Consider the following 18,860-nt stretch of genomic DNA (forward strand, 5'->3'; position numbering starts at 1 on the left):
ATGGAACAAGGGTGGATTCATCTTTGTACTCAGGGGGTTGGGCCACGTAGTCTAATTCTAGTTTTTCCCGCAGGGTGGGTCACGTGTTCAATTTGCCCAGCTCAGTCATAACCTCCAAGATCCCCCTTTCCGGATTCCGCCCTTGTAATGGAACCCTCTGTGTCATGGGTGGGCGAACAGCGCGCCGCGGTGACGGACGCGCGACCGTCGCTTTCCAAGTGACTTCGTATCCCCAACGGCTCAGCCACGACATTGGTCTAAGCGCGACAGCGGTGAGCGGCGGCCATACATTGGAGCGAGACACAGCGATGGGACTTTTCATTCGCACGTATGGCTGCCGCTCACCGCTGTTGCGCTTAGACCAATGTCGTGGCTGGGCCGTAAGAGTTAATAGTCCTGAGGGGGGGCTCGGAACGGAGCGTTCGGCGGAGCGTGGAGCGGAGTAGGTACACTACACCTTAGGCAGCGTCGACTCAGGACATTTGTATGTGCTTCGATTGTTTGACATGCACGCTGCACGCCCAATATGAGCGTGAACTCCGGCCTTACACTAGACACTTTCATAGACATCGAAAGTTCGATTTTGTCGTCCACGTGCTTGGCTACGGCGTGAATACTTACTAGTAGTGATGTGGAAGTTGTGGAAACTTTCCAAAAAAGTCTTACATTATTGAAAAATTCACGAAACTTTCACGAAAAATAAAGGGAATTTAAATTTATGAAATGGAAAATTTCTATCCATACAATTATCCGAAAGGAAAGATTCAGAAGTTTTCCTATGTGAAAATTTCAGAATTTTGTAAACTTTCCGTGGACGCAACAGTACTTACTAGGCATGCCGATCAGCCGGTCGGCGGCGCCCGGCAGCGCGCTGAGCGGGGTGCTCATCTTCCTCCGCGTGCGCGCGCGCAGCGGCGGCACGAACTCGTCGTCTTCTTCGCCATCTGGTGGAATGACGTGTATTGCGATGTTGTTGCCCTCTTGAGTTTTTTGACCAGCCGGTTGCCATCGTAGCTCGGTTAGTTGCCCTATCTGAAAAAAATGTTGGATTTGAGTAACTTTAACTTTAACACTTGGAATGAATTGTCGCCTACGGTATTTCCGGACCGATAAGACCTTCAAATCTTCAAGAAGAGAGCGTACACCCATCTTAAAGGCCGGCAACGCACCTCCAACACCTCTGGTGGCGACCTGTCTGCTCGTTTGCCTCCTATCCCATAAAAAAAATATCTATCTCTATCGCTCTTGCATATTGGCGCGACAGAGCCAGACTATCTTTCGCGGCGTTTCGTTTTCGTTTAGCGTCGTAGAAATGCCATTCGGCTACGGGGCCTGTTCCTCGCCTTGATTGCCTGTTTGCCCCCCCAACCGTACGCAGGCTGGCCTTCTCCTCTTTTTGAAGTCGGTTAAAAACTTTGCAAAAGTGGCTAACGTAAATCCTACCCGTAACTCCTATCCTTGTTTTTTTAGAGGGCTAAACAATTAATTATGAAATATAGAGGTATTTATTTGAATAATCTTTTACGAGTTTTACGTGCCTAACTGTTAGTCATTAAATTCTAAAAAGTCAAAAAATTATTTAAATAAGGACGTACATATTTAATAGTTCTGTGTGGTAATCTAATTACTTACAGAAACACTTTATACTTAAATCTCATTAAATAAAAAATCCCGAACCTCATCTTTATTCAAAAGTCCTACATTGAAAATGTTGAAATGCAGCAATCAATATTGAGTACCTAATATTCGTAATGGAGGAAAAAATGTAAAAAAGCACTTTACATTGGCATACTTTTTTCGATCAGCCAAGATATCCTCAAGCAGGATTTCATTTCCGCTCTATTGCAATTCAAACGTTTTAGAATAAAGTGCTATGGTAAAAGTAACAGTACCTCAGCAGTTCTCGAAAAGTTTGTACAAAAATTAAGGTAAAAGTTAAATTTGTTTTTATTAATTCCTATTTTGTTACCAAGATTTTGTTGATGAATTGAGATTTTATTAAGTTTTATTTCGTCATTAAGGTTCTCTAGTATCTATATTTTCTTAATTATAACAATTATCCTGTATATATCTTACGAAAGTCGAATTATATTACTAAATGTTGGTAACAAAATAGGATCAATTAAAATTTGCTGACGTTGTATGGCATTGTACAAAGTTGACGGGAATTGCTGACCTACGTTAGCAGTAGCGTGCACAAACGCTTACGATAATATCATTATCGTAACTAGCTATTTCTGTCGCTCTCTTCCGTATTGGCGCGACAGAGCCAGACTCGGCTCCGCTCGATCGGCGTCTAGCATCAACGATAGTCATTTTTGCTAGGCTTGCAGTGCTCAACACGCTATTGCCAAATCGCTGACACCCCTCAGTGACATTTATTACCAATAACTTAAGATTGAAAGTGGCATATACTGGGTCACTGCCAATTTAACCTACTTTAAATATAATAATTCCAATAATTCTTCTTATGTATATGTATGAAGTACTTATTTTCAAGTTAACCTTTTAATCAGTTTTTTTTTTGCAAAAATTTAATTTTTGACACAAGCTTTTACCGCCGACTGTACCTTTCTTTCAACAGTCATCTACTGCTCTCGGAGACGTTTCTAAAAACCCCTTACACGATGGGGATACGACGTTTCACAACAGAGTTCCTATGACCACCTTTCAGCTCCATGATACCATAATATTGCATTGTCACGATATTTAGAGGTACATAATTATGTGTGCAAAATCTCAGCTCAATCAGAAATCAAAAGTGGGTCAAAAGCTTCTACGTTTTTGAGTACTTATACTAACAAGGCAAGTTAAATAAAAGCATGTAAAAATGACAATACATTAAGAAGGTAACTGATACAAACCTAAATATTATTGCTTACTTGGTTATCCGGTAGGTATCATTTAGGTTCTCAGGTAAAATGCTAATAGACTTCCTCCGAATTAAATATATCGTGAAAGCAAGAGGAATAAGTAAGGGAAGAGTTAATTGTAACTCCATACATCAGTAAATGCGGGTTATTTGTAGTGACATCTAGCGACAATCATGCGTTAATCACGCGTCAAATAGAGTAAATTATCAGTACTGCTACTTGTCAATAGATGTCGCGACGAACGAAGAGTCTAATGCTCACCAATTTTTAGCTAATATTACAATAGTATTAATCAGTATTCTGTTTTCAATTCCTTCTGCTTGTAACATAAGTTGTAAACTGCTGTAATATTAATTTTTTGGCAGACGAGACACTGTTGACACCTAGTATCGAGTAGTGGTACTGATAATTTACGCTATTTGACGCGTGATTGACGCATGATTGTCGCTAGATGTCACTACAAATAACCCGCATTTACTTATGTATGGCGTTACAACTCTTCCCTTACTTTTCCTTTATGGTGAAAGTCAGCAGTTTTTCAGAAGCACTCGAAAAGTTCAGCAAGAGCAGGATTGCACTTTGTTCAATGCCAGTTGTTGTTGCTTAGATAAGAAGTTTAGGGAACTTGCACTAGTCGCAGAACGACTTCGTGAATTTTGATTACTTCCTACGAACTTGTTTGAATTTTTTGGAGTGCGCATATCCAGTTTTAATGAAGTTTAGGAAGTTGGGCAGCGGTGTTTTCACTAGCATAGCGCTAGTTTAAGTAGATTAGCGACAACCCGCGCAACGCTTCGTTACTTTACTGCGCGTCCTGTATCTACCTAATAAAAGAAGTATGTAGTATAATATAATAAAATCTCAATAATTACGAACATTTTTAGCATTGCTCTGTGTACTCTTCGGTCTTTCATGAATTTCATGAATGAATGAAGATTATTAGATAGATAGATAGATAAAAACTTTATTGCATAAAAATATCATGACAAAAAAAAATTAAGAACTATAAGAATACAACTTAGGTCTACAGAACTAATTCCTAGCTTACTATTTGACAATTTAGTTTTTTTTTTTTATCACGACACAATTGCGAAAAGGCGCCGACTCAGCATGTGCTGCTGCATTGCTGTCGCAAGTGCCACAGCGCTGATATTCTGTCGGGACCTAGCAGTGCGCGCGCAGATCTGTGTGGATCTAATATTATTGGTTATAACCTAACCACAAAATTAATTTTTTGAAAAAACCCCGACTTGGACATAGGACCGATATTCATAAAACATGGCTAAGAAGTAAGAACACTCCCGACTAATTCAGCTTTCAAACAAAAAAAAACAAACCAAAATCGGTTCATTCGTTTGGGAACTACGATGCCACAGATAGACACACCCATAGACAGTCAGACAGACAAACAGACAGACAGACAGACAGAGACGTCAAACATATAACACTCCGTCGTTTTTGCGTCGGGGGTCATATATATATTTTTTATCGACATCTTTCATTAGTTCGGAGCGATAAGAAAATGACTTAAGTACTTATTTTAGAACAATACTTCCCAAAGCTACACATTTTAAATTTAGCTAACTAAAATATACCGGTGTGACCTTGAACTCAAACGATAGAATGATGTTATCATGCATCGATGTACGACCATCTCCGCCCGCAGCAGTTCCTAAGATGACCTTCAATTGGTTTTACTCCAAAAACAAATGGCGTTATACTGAAACACACAGGTAGTTAGTCATACTACTTAGGTTAAATCTACCTTGTAACAAAAACGGCCAAGTAGTCGGGTTTGCCTACCGAGGGTTCCGTACAAAATTAACTTATGTTTTTATTTATTTTAATGTTTCGGATTTACAGTTTCTAGTTTATATTCTGTTAGTGTAATAAAAAGAAACTATTTGCTAAATTTTATAGTTATACAGGAGTACCTAAAGCATAGTTAATTTAGAATTGGTACGCGATGGGAGGAATTTAATTTTTAAATGAAAAGAAAAAAGTAAACAATATTTTTTATTGCAGAATATAAAAGATCGTTTATTAATTTATAGCGTGTCACATATATTTCAATCATTCAGTATGTTTATGCACAAAATTACGGACTTTTCTGAAAATAGTATTCATCATCCTCTGAACAAGATTTTCATCCATCTTTTTTGTCTGTTGATTCCGTGTGGACCGCAAGGAGTGGATATTTTGAATTATTTTGCCACTATTATTTAATTGTCCTTTAATGAAATAATGATTTGGGCAATATTATTGCCTAGTAGTTTTTTGGAAATTCAACAATTTAGCAATCATTGACCCAGACCAAGGGGATTTTTCACGTATTTGTTCACAGTGCATTTTCGCCGGTCAACGTCCATCATCAATAACTTACAAACGCAAAAAGTTAGATCAACCAAATTTCTAATATAGAGTTATCAACGTATTAAAATTAAGATGTGATTATCAGTTTTTTTTAATTTTTAAATATATTTTTTTTATTCGTCGCTAAACGCGTGCCAATACTATGTTAACTATGCTTTAGGCTATTAATTTTGAACAGTTTGAAAATGTAGAATAGAATGATTTTTGCGACATAAAATGATCCATTTTCTTCTTGTTATGGCTTTAATTTCAACTCGACGCGTCCTCCACGAATTCCCGAGACGAAAATATACAACTTCAATTCAAGTGAGGGGTTCTCAAATTTAAGGAGGGCCAACAGAAAAACTTTTAACCAGTTTTTAACGATCACACACTTAATAAATATTTGCGACTGTTGTTGTCCTAAATACCAATAAATAAATAAATAAATAATATTGAATCAAAAAAACACACGACGAAGGTTTTATTACGTTATGATTCCATACAAGTCAAAATAAAAATCACATTATCATGCACCACCTAGCCTCGAAAGTTGGTGAAAAATAATGTTTCGCGGCCCGCTACTTGGTCGGCCAGGTACATTTCCATAGTGATACCAGTGCAATAAACAAACTACCCGACAAAGACAGCTTTTTAATTTTAACAAATATAGTTAAATGTAATATTAACATAATAAATTAACTAAATTATTAAAAAAAAAATTATTGTGCAAACTGCCTAGGCTTAATACATGATTATAAGAGATTAATAAAGATACGCTCCGTAGACTAGCCAAAAAAAAAATTATTAAGTTACGGTGGTAAAGATTACTGTGATATTATTCGTATTTAGAAGTCTCAAATATCTGTGGTCATCACACAAATAAATGCCCTTACCGGAATTTGAACCCAGGGGGCCGATTTTTGAGTCTCACGGCGTTCGAATTCAGAAAATTGTCACTGAAAATAATAGGCAATTCACCGTTTTCAACCGGTATTTTAGTGACAGATGAGACTCAAAAATCGGCCCCCAGGACCGCGGCTTAGCAGGCAGGGTCACTACCCGTAAGGCCAGAACGGTAGTTTGGTGCGGTTCATAATTATGTTATACAAATTCGATAGGTACGTAGAGTAGAGTTATGGATGCTATTTCAGAGCTGTTGAATAATGCGACGTCGTTGAGGATGAGACGGCTGCATCAATATCATCTACGAGCTTAACGACAGGCGATTGAACCGCCGGCACGCACCATCAATCTTAGAATAACAAAGACAAACTTTCCAGTCTGCTGCCTTTCGGGATATGTAAATGTATTAACATGTACGACACAATGGTTATGAACGATCATGAAATAAGCACTTGCATTTTGTCTCCGTTATAAAAAGAATCAGACGTTTGTTGGTTGATTTAACAACATGGTTGTCATTATGTAGACAAGACATACATTATGACACACAACATGCCAATATTGTACAGTATTATTGTTACACGCAACCTTATTCTACACATCACATAGCATTTAGGGCATTTATCTTGGGTGATGAGCACAGTTATTTGTTCCTGAGTCATGGATGTTTTCATAGTACAAGCTTTTCTTAGTTTGGGGCTAAGTTGATCTGTGTAAGGTGTCCCCAATATTTATTTATTTATTTTATTTACATTACCATCATCATCTAGACATAATATACATCATAGACTAACCAATCGCAAATTTTTTCACCACACCATACAACTTGTTTTTGTTGAATTCCGTTAACTTTAAGGGAAGGTTCTTTAGATCAAATACAATTAATTTCTCTAAGAAACAAGCGTCTAAACTTTTACGGTTATCGATTTATTAAAAAAATTAAGATAATTACTGAACACGTGTGTGACAGCCTTTACCAATTCCTAATGTTATTTGTTTTGACATGTGCCGTCATTCACTTGACACTAACTAGAATGTAATTCTTAAGGGTTTCTCACACTAATAAATTCATTTATTATGTACTAGCTTTTGCCCGCGGCTTCGCTTGCATTAAATTCGAAAGTCTTCATACTTTCACCCCCCTATGTCACTTTCTATCCCTTCAAATATCTCCACTAAAAAAATCACGTCAATTCGTCGCTCCGTTTTGCCGTGAAAGACGGACAAACAAACAGACACACACACTTTCCCATTTATAATATTAGTATGGATGAAAATGATGAAAAAATTTTTTTGTGAATTTAACTAAAAGTGATATACAGGATGGTTCCTTATAATGAACCTAACGACGTGTCGAATTTAACGGAGAACAAAAAAAAACACGGTGTATATTATTTAGTGCCATAAATACTTGTCAGAACTGAGAGAGCATTGAAAGCAGTTGCACCTGCCCGCTCAAGGCTCGAAAATGAATGGAACATTCGGAAGTTATCGGCAAATGTCTAAAAAGTAAAAACACATAAGCATATACATGAGCGTTGCGACGATATATTAATTAGCTTGTAATGTATGCATATTTGTACAGTGAGCACCCCTTCAGCATATTATTATGATAGAAGCGTCTATGGAATCCCACACTGAGCATGCCCGGACATTCTCTAAGCATTCTTATTGTTTTGTACATATTTACTCGTACCTAATTACATATTTTATTGGCCCGCTTTATGTTGTCTTATTACGCATTTACCTAAGGTAAGGGCGGCTATCAACGCGGGTATCGAAATCGACGTCCATTACCGCCGCATTTGCAAATACGCATTTTATAGGCAAACCGACCAATTTCCTAAATAAAGTTACTCACACAAAGGAAGCCTGTTTAGTTGACTAACGCACATATAGGCGCTAGAGAGTGTGAATGAAAGAAGACACTCGCTATTTGACAGTTTTTGCCACGGGGCCGCAAGAAGAGGTTGTGTCATACTGACGCGTGACGCTAAACCTAAGTGAACTCCAATCTCATTTAGTAGTTTACGTAATAATTGTGGTAAATAGGTGAAAGTTATGCATTTTAAATTATTGTTTATAGTTTTCTACATGACTTCTGAGCACTTTTTACGTATTGTTTAGCCTGGAAATGTGTTTAAAGTGGAAATTAAAAGACAGCGGTGAAAGGCGCCATTTCGTGAGTAGATTCTATTACTGTGGTATACCACAGTAATGGTTAAAATAGTGATATTAGTTCTTTATGCTTTATTTTAAGTATATGTGATCAGTTATATAATGTCTTACAGTTGTTTCAATCTTGATCTATTCACGCTATCAAAGAACTATTTACGTGGTATGAAAAATATTCAACAAAACCTTAATTTTTAGCAAAAACTTCATTACTGATTTCGTAGTTTCTATGAAAACCGTTAATTTGTCAATTTTTTTAAGCATTGAGATAAAGTCTGATGTTTACTTACCAGTTATGTAAACTTGGTTTTAATATAAAGTTGCAATATTTTATTTTGATTTGTAATGAAAATACATCTGTATGACATTGTTTTTATTGATCGGAATTAGATTTTATTATACTCCAATTTATGCCTATCACCGATGGTACGATCGGATAACCCTCGGTAATGGAATGTATAGGAATCTATTACCGATCCATGCAATATTTGTTTGGGTCGGTAATAGGTTCCTAAAGAAGTATCTATTACCGAGCGACATATTAGTCTTGTATCAAAATATGACATTTAGAGTACCGTAAGTACAGATTTCTTAGATGAAACTTAGTCTTCTGTGGGTATTCATAAAGGAAGATAGTATAGGTATATGTATTTGTCATAATTTGTATATTCAACCGTCGGTATTAAGCTCCGAATTTTGAGATGGGTTTCTATTTACCGATGGCAGAAAAACACTGTCATTCATACCCTCGGTAATGAAATCTCAATTCGCGTTAATAGAACCGCAGCCTGTTCATTACCACGGTAATAGAAAATTTAGGTATGCAGGCTTCAATAATTATTTTATGACAAATAATAAACTAAAATGATCCAAAAACTCTTCAAAACTAATAGTTCAATAAATACTCTTCCATAAAAAAATATTTGTGGTCGTTAACGAGCTTTGATACCCCTAATTTTTTGGAATCTTTTGAAATCTTCCTGAAGTACCACGTTAATAGGCGCCATTACCTTACCTTCATACAATGAGGAGGCACACTGACATTTTATCCCGCCAGGCGGCGCCTGTGCAAGTGTCTAGGCATGTCACTGTCATTCATATATGAGAGAGAGAAAAAAAAAACATATCATCTTCTTGCTCTCACGTATGGACTAATAAAGTGGCGCCATCTGTCATAACCTTTGAATGTGCCTCCTCATTGCTTACAGTGCTGCACTTTGCAGACTGCGGGCTGTTGAGACACACAATTTCTTGTGACAAGAGAGAACATCAAGTAGCGGTAAATGAAAACTTTATTGCCAAATTTTTTATTCGGTTTAAAACGAGAACTGCTATAAATATCGTTCAATAAAAAAATACATGCAAACCAAATTACTGTCACTGTTTGCAATCAACATTTCATTATGAATAAGATTTATTTTCGATCGATGCAAGAATAAAGGCAAAATCAATCAAAACCCTTTGTGTTTTGAAGATGTGCGTAATGTGAATATCTTTTTTTATATAATAGCTTTTGGAATGCATGAAATACCTATGTTATTTGAATTGTGCATGACTGAATAAATATAAAAGTTAGGTAGTTCAAAATATGTAGGTATGTACTAGCGAATAGACTAATTGGTGGATAGACACTAAAGGCATTAATTAGGGGCTCCATTCTACTTGAAAAAGTGACTCGCCTATTTTGGCGATTATAATGTTGATACGTTACTAATCCAATTTTGAATGAAGCATGTTTTTTTAGTTTTTTTTTAATTTATGCTTTTGTTCCTTATATTTCTTCTTTTGTATGTTACCTTCCGTGATTTTTCTCACCTAATGGTATCACCGGAAGACCAGCGCTGGAAGTCGCCAGCAATATGCTGAGGTGAGGCCATTTCGTGGCACTTTATTACTATTTTATGTCAGTGTATAACTATTTATTATCTGTGTGCTTTCGAATAAAAAATATTCTATTCTATTCTAAGCGGACTATTTTCATATTGTATGTAACGTCATGGAAAATATACCATGTTATTTCTGGTTCTAGTAAGTAACCGTTTGGGGACGCCGTTCGCTTCCTCAGCACAATTAATATCATTCGCTATCGAGTAACGCATTTAAACCTCTTGGTAGCACCGGATTGGTGACCGCTGACTTGTGACTAATTTTTCCCCTCACTAGCTCGGAAACACGTGTTTTGTCCTTTAATACCAGCGGGTAAAAACGCATTTTATCCACTAGTGGGTAAAGTAATTTGACCTTGAATAAAGTCAAATTAAACTGCTTTAAAATTGATAAAAGTAGGTGAATCTAGTAATAAAGATAATTTACCACCTGTGGAACTACTGGAAGCAGTGATAAACGCATTTTTTGCGTTGTAGTTTCCTCGCTATAGTGAGGGGAAAAGTTTTGTGTTACACTCGGGTGCAAATGTATTTTACTTCTCGTGTGTTAAAAAACGAGCAAGTTCAGGATTCTATTCTCGAACCACTCGCTTCGCTCGTGGTTCAACTATAGAATCCTTTCACTTGCTCGTTTTTCAATTCCACACTCGGCGTTAAAATACAACTTTGCCCCCTTGTATAACAAATAACTATAAATCTATCGCTTCAGTCACGCGAACAGAATGTTAAGGAATCCAGCCCATTTGTTACTTTAGATACAATGCGGCCTCTTTGTGAACGGACCGAAAGATTCATTATTTATACATTCATAATGTCATGTATCATTGCAGCCACTTATCTTTCCAGCTACCCCGTTGACAGTTAAGGGTATTCGACTGAATATGTAATAAATTATTTCACACTAAGCATAAAATGAAGCGCCGAATGATTAATAGAGAAATGTAGACAGCAGTTTTGGAGACAATCTTTGTATTAAAATCTTGTAGAATTATTATAGAAAGTAGTTAACTTCACTGTAATGTCACACTCGTTTAAACTTAGGTACATACGAGTAGTAGGTATACTCTGTCAAACAAGTCTGTCAGTAAATAAGAACTAAGAAAACTATAGGTATCCTTTTCTCTAGCACCCTAAAGAATAGGATGCATATAGTTTACTTTGTTCTTATTTACTGACAGACTTGTTTGACAGAGTATATTTACATTACCTAATAGAAACTTGTTGTTGACAGTTCGAATGAGAAACCTAGTAGTCAAATCCTTATAATAGGTACCTACCACACGCTCTGCCATTGTTAATTATTTTAACTCAAGTAAGTGCGAGTTCTACCCTTGTGGCGCCAGTGCCCGTACTTCCTTTCCGACCTTTTGTGAGGTACTTCCCGGTCTTAATGAGTTGTCTGATCGAAATTTTAACCTTTTGGGCTCGCCTATTTTTGCAGCAGCTATCCCAGAGGCCTTCGAGGACAGAAGACAGCTTCTCTTAATGGCTAAGGAGAGACTAGGGAAATTGTCGGCGCATGTTGCCCTTGTGCTGTTACGGGTCTGTTTTTCTTGTCCTAAGCTTATGTACTTTTTGCGGACGGTACCAACATGGCTTTGCCCTTTGCAAATGGACTCTTTCGACTGTGCTTTAAAAGAGTCTGTTGAGGCTTTGCTTAACGTTGCGCTCAATCCCGAACAGTGAGATCTGGCATCTTTGCCCATACGCAGTGGCGGGTTAGGGGTGCGGCGCGCGCGGGATGTGAGTCTTCCGGCATTCTTGGCGTCGGCGGATGGGGTCATGGATCTTGTTACTCGAATTTTACCTCCCAATGGTAACAGGATATCCATACCTTACGCCGCTGACGCTTTGGTGCCTTGGTCGGCTCTCAATCCGGGCGCGCCTCAACCAGAGAAGCTGGACGTACAGCGGTTATGGGACGATGTCGGGGTAAAGAGGATTTCCGATGGTCTGGTTGAGAATGCAGTGGGGGCTAATAGAGCGCGGCTTCTGGCGGGGTCCAGGCCAGAATCGGGGGCGTGGTTGCATGCACTTCCATCTCCGCATTTGGGCATGCGGGTGGCGGTGGCTTTTCGCCTAGGCTGCGATGTGTGTATTCCTCACTTATGCATCTGCGGTTCAATGGTGGAGAGCGACGGCCTCCACGCTTTGAGTTGTGGTCGATGTGCAGGGAAATTTCCTCGTCATCACGCTCTAAACGATCTGGTCCGGAGGGCGCTTGTCTCAGCAAATGTCCCATGCATGCTCGAGCCTCCGGGCCTTAGCCGGTCAGATGGTAAGAGGCCTGACGGTTTGACGCTCGTTCCGTGGCAGAAAGGAAAGTGCCTGCTGTGGGACGCTACGTGCGTAAGCACTTTTGCTGCGTCGCATATTGGCCGTACCGTAAGGACAGCTGGGGCTGCTGCTGAGGCGGCGGCTCTGAGAAAGCGAGAGAAGTATGCGGGGTTGGAGGGTTACTTGTTTGTGCCTCTGGCGGTGGAAACGACAGGCTGTTGGTGTGCAGAGGCAATTGAGTTTTTTAAAGAGGTTGGGAATCGTTTGAGGGATAGGGGCCTAGATCCCCGCTCCGGGTCATTCCTGGTGCAGAGGTTGTCCATCGCGATTCAGCGTGGCAATGCTGCGAGCGTGTTGGGCACCTTTGCGCCGGGGATGACGCGGGGGGGGATTTTTGACTGATAGTTAGTTAAGTAAGTTAAGAATAGATTAGTTAAGTATAGATTGTTGTTTTGCTTTGTGTACTTTATGTGTTACTTAATATCTAGGTTAAGTTAGGTTTAGTTTTTTTTTGACGTGTAATTTTTATTGTGTAATATGTAAATGTAATTAATATTTTAATAAATTATATAATTCCATGAATTGAATATACTCTAAGGTATTATTTTAGGGTTCTAGTTAAACTAGTTTTAAATATTTACGCTATGGAAAGTCGAATTTAGCTAGAACCTTAAACGGCTCTAAATTGAGGGAGCGTGAATCTACAATACTAGCAATCCGATTTTAATACAAGTTTATTTTAGTCAAGCGACCGAAACCCTAGAAGCCCGATAACATTGTCAACAATTTTATGATAAGTAATCCCTAAACAAAATGAAAGGGCTGTTTTAAACTGAAAATACTTTAAGGACGCCGTCAAAGGCCGGCGTGGCAATCACCCAGATTGTACTGCCGAGTCGTGCGCCAAGACAATAAGCAAGTGCGTCAAAAAGCTCAGAAACATTTAGCAAAATAAACGAAGCTTTTCACTTTCGTTAAGTTCTCTTGCAGCTGTTACCCTAATGCTTGAAATAATATTTTTACGATTAGGTACTTTTTGTGAAAAATTGCAGTTTGATTAAGACAAACCATTATAAAAATGCACGAGGGACGTGGACGGGACGTGCTAACACAATAAAAGTGTCTGTGTAAGTTGCTTGTTTAAGATTATGATATTTAAATCTAAGAATATATGCTAGGGAACTTTAAAACGAACGTCCATTCGCGTAATATTTGATAACAAAAATCGGTCAAAAGGATAACAGGCCCCGTAGCCGAAGGCATTTCTCCGACGCGAAACGAAAATGAAACGCCGCGAAAGGTAGTCTGGCTCTGTAGCGCCAATACGCAAGAGCACTAGAAATAGATGTCTACTATTTAGCGTTTCGTTTCGTGAGCGTTTCGTGAGCGTTTGTGCCATTCGGCTACGCACCCTGATGTGTGCTTACTCCATCGTAGGCCACGTCTTTGCCTTTGGCTAGTCTGTGGCCAAGAGTAAGTAAGTAACCATTCTTTAATAATTAAAAAAAAAGATAAAAAGATCCCATACAGCGTACATACATAGTGACTTTTCTGTTAAAGTAAGCCAAATAGCGCTATTGGCAAGGGACTCAAAATTATTGTCGTCGGACGTTTACGGGTATTTGTTTATTTTTTTCAAATTTCGCAACAAGGTGGGTGTTTGTATTTTTATCAAAGTTGCATCACCACATTCACCAGCCAAAAGTAATAAAATAAATTAAAAAACGAAAAATAAAACACTTCTGATGTGGTCGGTTCAATTCGCTTTGGCTATATTTAGTTTCCATTGACAGTATTTATTAAATTTTTCTGTCACGTTTTTTGATCATAAATTGCTTAAAAAGTTAGAGTAGATGGGGAGAATTTGCAATAAACGGTTGGAGACATTTATTGGTTCTTTTAAAGACTCGTTCAAGCAATAAATAACCTAACCACAAAATTCAAATTTTGAAAAAACCCCGACAGAGTGGACCATTTTTCATGATACATGACGAAAAACACTCTCGACTAAATCAGCTTTCAAACAAAAAGAAACTAAATCTAAATCGGTTCATCCATTCGGGAGCTACGATGCCACAGACAAACAGACACACACAGACAGACAGATACGTCAAACTTATAACATCCCGTCGTTTTTGCGTCGGGGGTCAAAAAAATTAGGGAGGTACCTACAACCCTGCCAAATTACGGTTTTTAGGGTTCCTTACCAAAAAGGTACAAAAGGAACCCTTATGGTGCCGCTCTTCCCGTCTGTCTGTCTGTCACAATACGAGAACTACTTAGGCGATCGCTTTGAAATTCGCTCTACAAATTGAAAAAAATATTTTAAATTTATTAATATTAATTATAGAAAATGGCTAAAATGAAAGGGGGGCAAACTGCAAATGTCAAGTTACTAGGTCAAGTGAGCTGTCGTTAGAAAGAGCTCAGACTGTACATATCAAAACTATTTTTTATATTTTTTTTGTTGTGGAAAAAAATCGTTTTTGAAGGAAAATGTACAAAAAAATACCCCCCCCCCCCCCCCTCCTCATCTCCGAAGTTTACCAACGAAAATTCATTAATTTTTTACCAAATATGGCTATTATAACAAATATTACAGGAAAAATAAATAAAATCCTACACGTATCTTAAAACATTTTTTTTATTCATAAATATTGTATCTGTGATTTTTACAGAATAACAATAAAAATACCTGCTTTCAAACAGAGGAAAAATGCTTCAAATCGGTTCACGCAACAAATAATTATCCCATAAATATCATGTTCCATACTTTAAGCTCGCGCACATTCGTTTACTCAATTTGACGATAGATGTCGCTGTACGTTGAACGCTCATTTCCTACATCGTGTATTTCCTGATATAATGGAGTCGGGTCGGGATCAGGAGCGTCCTGATGACAATTATTTTATATAAGACACACTTTAAAAAAGGGTCAAGTAAGAGTTTTGAATGATTCACGGTTATTTTCATTAGACTTGTATTGACCGGGATAAAAATCAAAAAGGTAATCACGGTCTATATCCCGGTCAATATAAGTCTAAGGGTCAAGTAGCCTATTGATGATTCAACTATTGAATCGGTGGGCGAGTCCGACTCGCACTTGGCCGATTTTTTTTAACATTTATTTACGATTACGATAGGCTTGGCAGGCAATTATGGTCGCGCGATAAATGATAAAACATCTGGCCGTCCCTATCGCACTATGAGTAAGTGACGGCCTGATATTTTATCGTCTATCGCGCGACCATGCTATGCTACCCGTGCTGCACGGGAAGCATGGTCGCGCGATAGACGATAAAATATCAGGCCGTCCCTATCGCACTTACAAATAGTGCGATAGGGACGGCCTGCTATTTTATCACTTATCGCGCGACCATAATTGCCTGCCTGGACGCAAGGATTCTTTAAAAAAGCGCGCGCGAGGGTTAACGAGCGGGTGGAGTGAGGGTTGCGGGGTGCAATCAGCTGAATCAGCACATTTTAGATTTAATTGTTCATGAAAATGGGTGGCTAATTGAAATTTCAGATTTGAACGAAAGAATCAAAAAGGCTAATTTAACATCTGTGTCCAAAAGGGTTTCAGATTTAGATAAAATATATTGCCGCAGAGGCAGAGCTTAGTTTATATATTTATTAAATAAAAATACATTGTCTAAACCACTGTGACTTAGCTAATAACAACCTATGTAGTCAAGGGTAATAACTAATATTTTTTTAAACGAACGGATTTGGCCAATAGTGTTTTAAAGAGGAATTTGAGTCATGGATGGGGCTTTTATAAGTACCAAGTATACAATTATGTGACTCTCTTTGCGCACAGATTCTGTCACACAATATCTATGTAAAAACCAAAATGTTATTAGTTTTCGTCACATTTGCAACAATCCTTTGAAAAGGCTATTACAGTACCTATTCATTTTATAGTACCTAGCATTAACATTAATACAACAAAAAATATCTAAAAATATACTGATACTAAAATATTTATTGTAAAGAAAGTGTAAGAAATAAAACGTAAAGAAGTCGGTTAACAAATCTGATAAATTATTGTAGTTAGTATCAACACATTTTTTTTAAGTTATACAAAACTCAAATGTTAATATCGATGGTTCACAACGATAAGTTGTCATCTCAACCAAGCCTCCCTAAGGGTCCCCCCACATCTAGCGTCTCGCGAGCGTCGCGTCGGGCCAACTGTATGGAAAAAGACGTCGCGTCGACGCAACGTCGACGCGGCGTCAGACTTTTCCCATACAGTTGGCCCGACGCGACGCTCGCGAGACGCTAGATGTGGGGGAACCCTTATAACAAAGTTTGTGAAATGCATATACTCATCCTTGACTTCTTTATGAATTAGATAATGTATTGAAAAGGAATGGGTATGTGCTAGTTATTTCTCTTTTTGGTAGGTGGTCAGTAGGTTCTTGTTTTGCTAGGGATGTTACTTTGTCGATTCTATTATCGATAAAATACACGCTTACTCATGTTCTCACCTTAAAAATAATATAATATAAACTTGATACATATAAAAGTAACGAAAACCTACAATATCTATTATAAATATTTCATTAGGATTATTATGGCTTTTTGACCATGAAAGTCATATATTCATACTGTATTCTTGGCTAACCCATCTAACCATACCTACGGATTGCAAATAAATGGTTTGTTTATGTACTCAATACCCACATAACCGCTCATTATTCTTCTCTTACTAAGGCCCATATCACATTATCATATATATTTCATCATAGATGTGTATGACTCCCTTCCTCTTTAACGCGAAGAAAAAGGACGGCATGTTGTCTGTGATCATGTGATTTCTATGATAGTGCAATATCGGCCTAAATAGTATGTGTAAAAAATACGAGTATATGAGAAATCAATACATTCTTTTCTCTTTACGCAGAGACCTAAGTAAAATGCTTTTATTTAGCATCTATCTCATGTGAAGTCCACCACTCAGAATCTACTTACCTCAATAATATCTTCTCTACCAAATGGAAAATAAAACAAACGGCAGTGTAGGTGACATAATTTATTATTTCAATATGTAGTTTCAACTATTTTTAGTTTCTTTTAATCATCTATGAGAATATCTGGAAAAACTAAAAAATATGAATGGTTGAGTTCACTAGACCTGTTACATTTCCAGGTCCGTGATGCCTACCAATAAACATTCATGTCCTTTTTATTTAATGAATGTCGATAGGGTTATTATCCCTGACGTCGATAAAAATTACACAATTTACACATTACTATCATATAAACATAACCTAAAATCAGTTTGAAGAAATATCGAAAAAACATGATTAAAACTACGCAGAATTTAATACGGCATTAGTTATATATAAACTATCAATATCGTTTTTTTATGTTTCGTTTAGATCCTACAAATAATATTATCAATAATTGAACGAAATTCACTAATGAAAGGTTACATGTTCTTGGCAGTTTTCTTTTCACCATGTACGTGAATTACAGTCCTTAATCACACAAGCCACAGTCACATAAGGAACTTGAATACATCACAAATAGTAACATAGCAGGTTAATCGACTATCTATTAGGAATAAACACAATATAATTAAAAATCGGCTAGATGACCGCCGAGATATTTGACTTTATATAATACGACTATGTACAGTTGTCAAAGGTGGACACCGACTGTGAAAGATAAACACGTATTTAATTTTGCCGTATTGTAACTACTAAAAGGCAACCAAAAGGCAACCACTTGGCAATCGTTTAGTGACCACCTTCGGGAAAACGAAAGAAGTTCCGGATTTTTGTCGCATTCGATCATAAACAAAACGTAATAGTGTGTTGTGAGTAAGATTCATGTCACCATGCTCTTATTTTAGCATGGCTTCCATGCTTTAGTTATACTTCCGTGATCTCAACATTACGATTTGTAGACAATCTAGACTTCGTAATGTCAGGAATTTTGGATGTCATCCGTTCGTAATAAAAATCTTTTTAGAAATGATATTTTTCAGTGGTTTTTTGATGGATTTCAATACTTTCTGAATTTTTTAAAGTATATAATAACATTTTAAGTGATTATTAATGTGTAATTTCAAAGACAAGTGAGATAATGTTTTCCAGCAGTGTTTCTTTACATGATAGGACAAGTAAAGATGAATAGGCTTTGAGTCTTTGTTGTTCTGTGGCCTGCGACGGATTAATCGGTCATTGGTGTTGAACCCGTGGTACCAATTAATATATCCTCCTAAGACCCTAACCCATTTTTGAACTGTTTTTTGGACTTTTTAAAATTCCATTGTAGTTCACAATTCAAATTTATTTTGTTCTTTTTAAGAATTCACGATTTATGAGAATATATATTATGTGTTTGTCATGGAAAAGGTTGATTGGACTCGCGCCGA

At 37.5% G+C, this 18,860-nt stretch overlaps 1 protein-coding gene across 1 annotated transcript in view; it reads right to left on the minus strand.

The window, feature by feature from the left end:
- LOC125226868 overlaps positions 1-18,860 on the minus strand; it is a 162,004-nt gene that overhangs the window by 51,503 nt on the left and 91,641 nt on the right. The window contains exon 2 of the mRNA XM_048131022.1: positions 831-1,032. Within this exon, the coding sequence (XP_047986979.1) occupies positions 831-1,032 (202 nt within the window). The remainder of the gene's footprint in view (positions 1-830; positions 1,033-18,860) is intronic.

Source organism: Leguminivora glycinivorella, chromosome 6, assembly GCF_023078275.1.
Source record: "Leguminivora glycinivorella isolate SPB_JAAS2020 chromosome 6, LegGlyc_1.1, whole genome shotgun sequence".
Classification (NCBI taxonomy): Eukaryota; Metazoa; Arthropoda; class Insecta; order Lepidoptera; family Tortricidae; genus Leguminivora; species Leguminivora glycinivorella.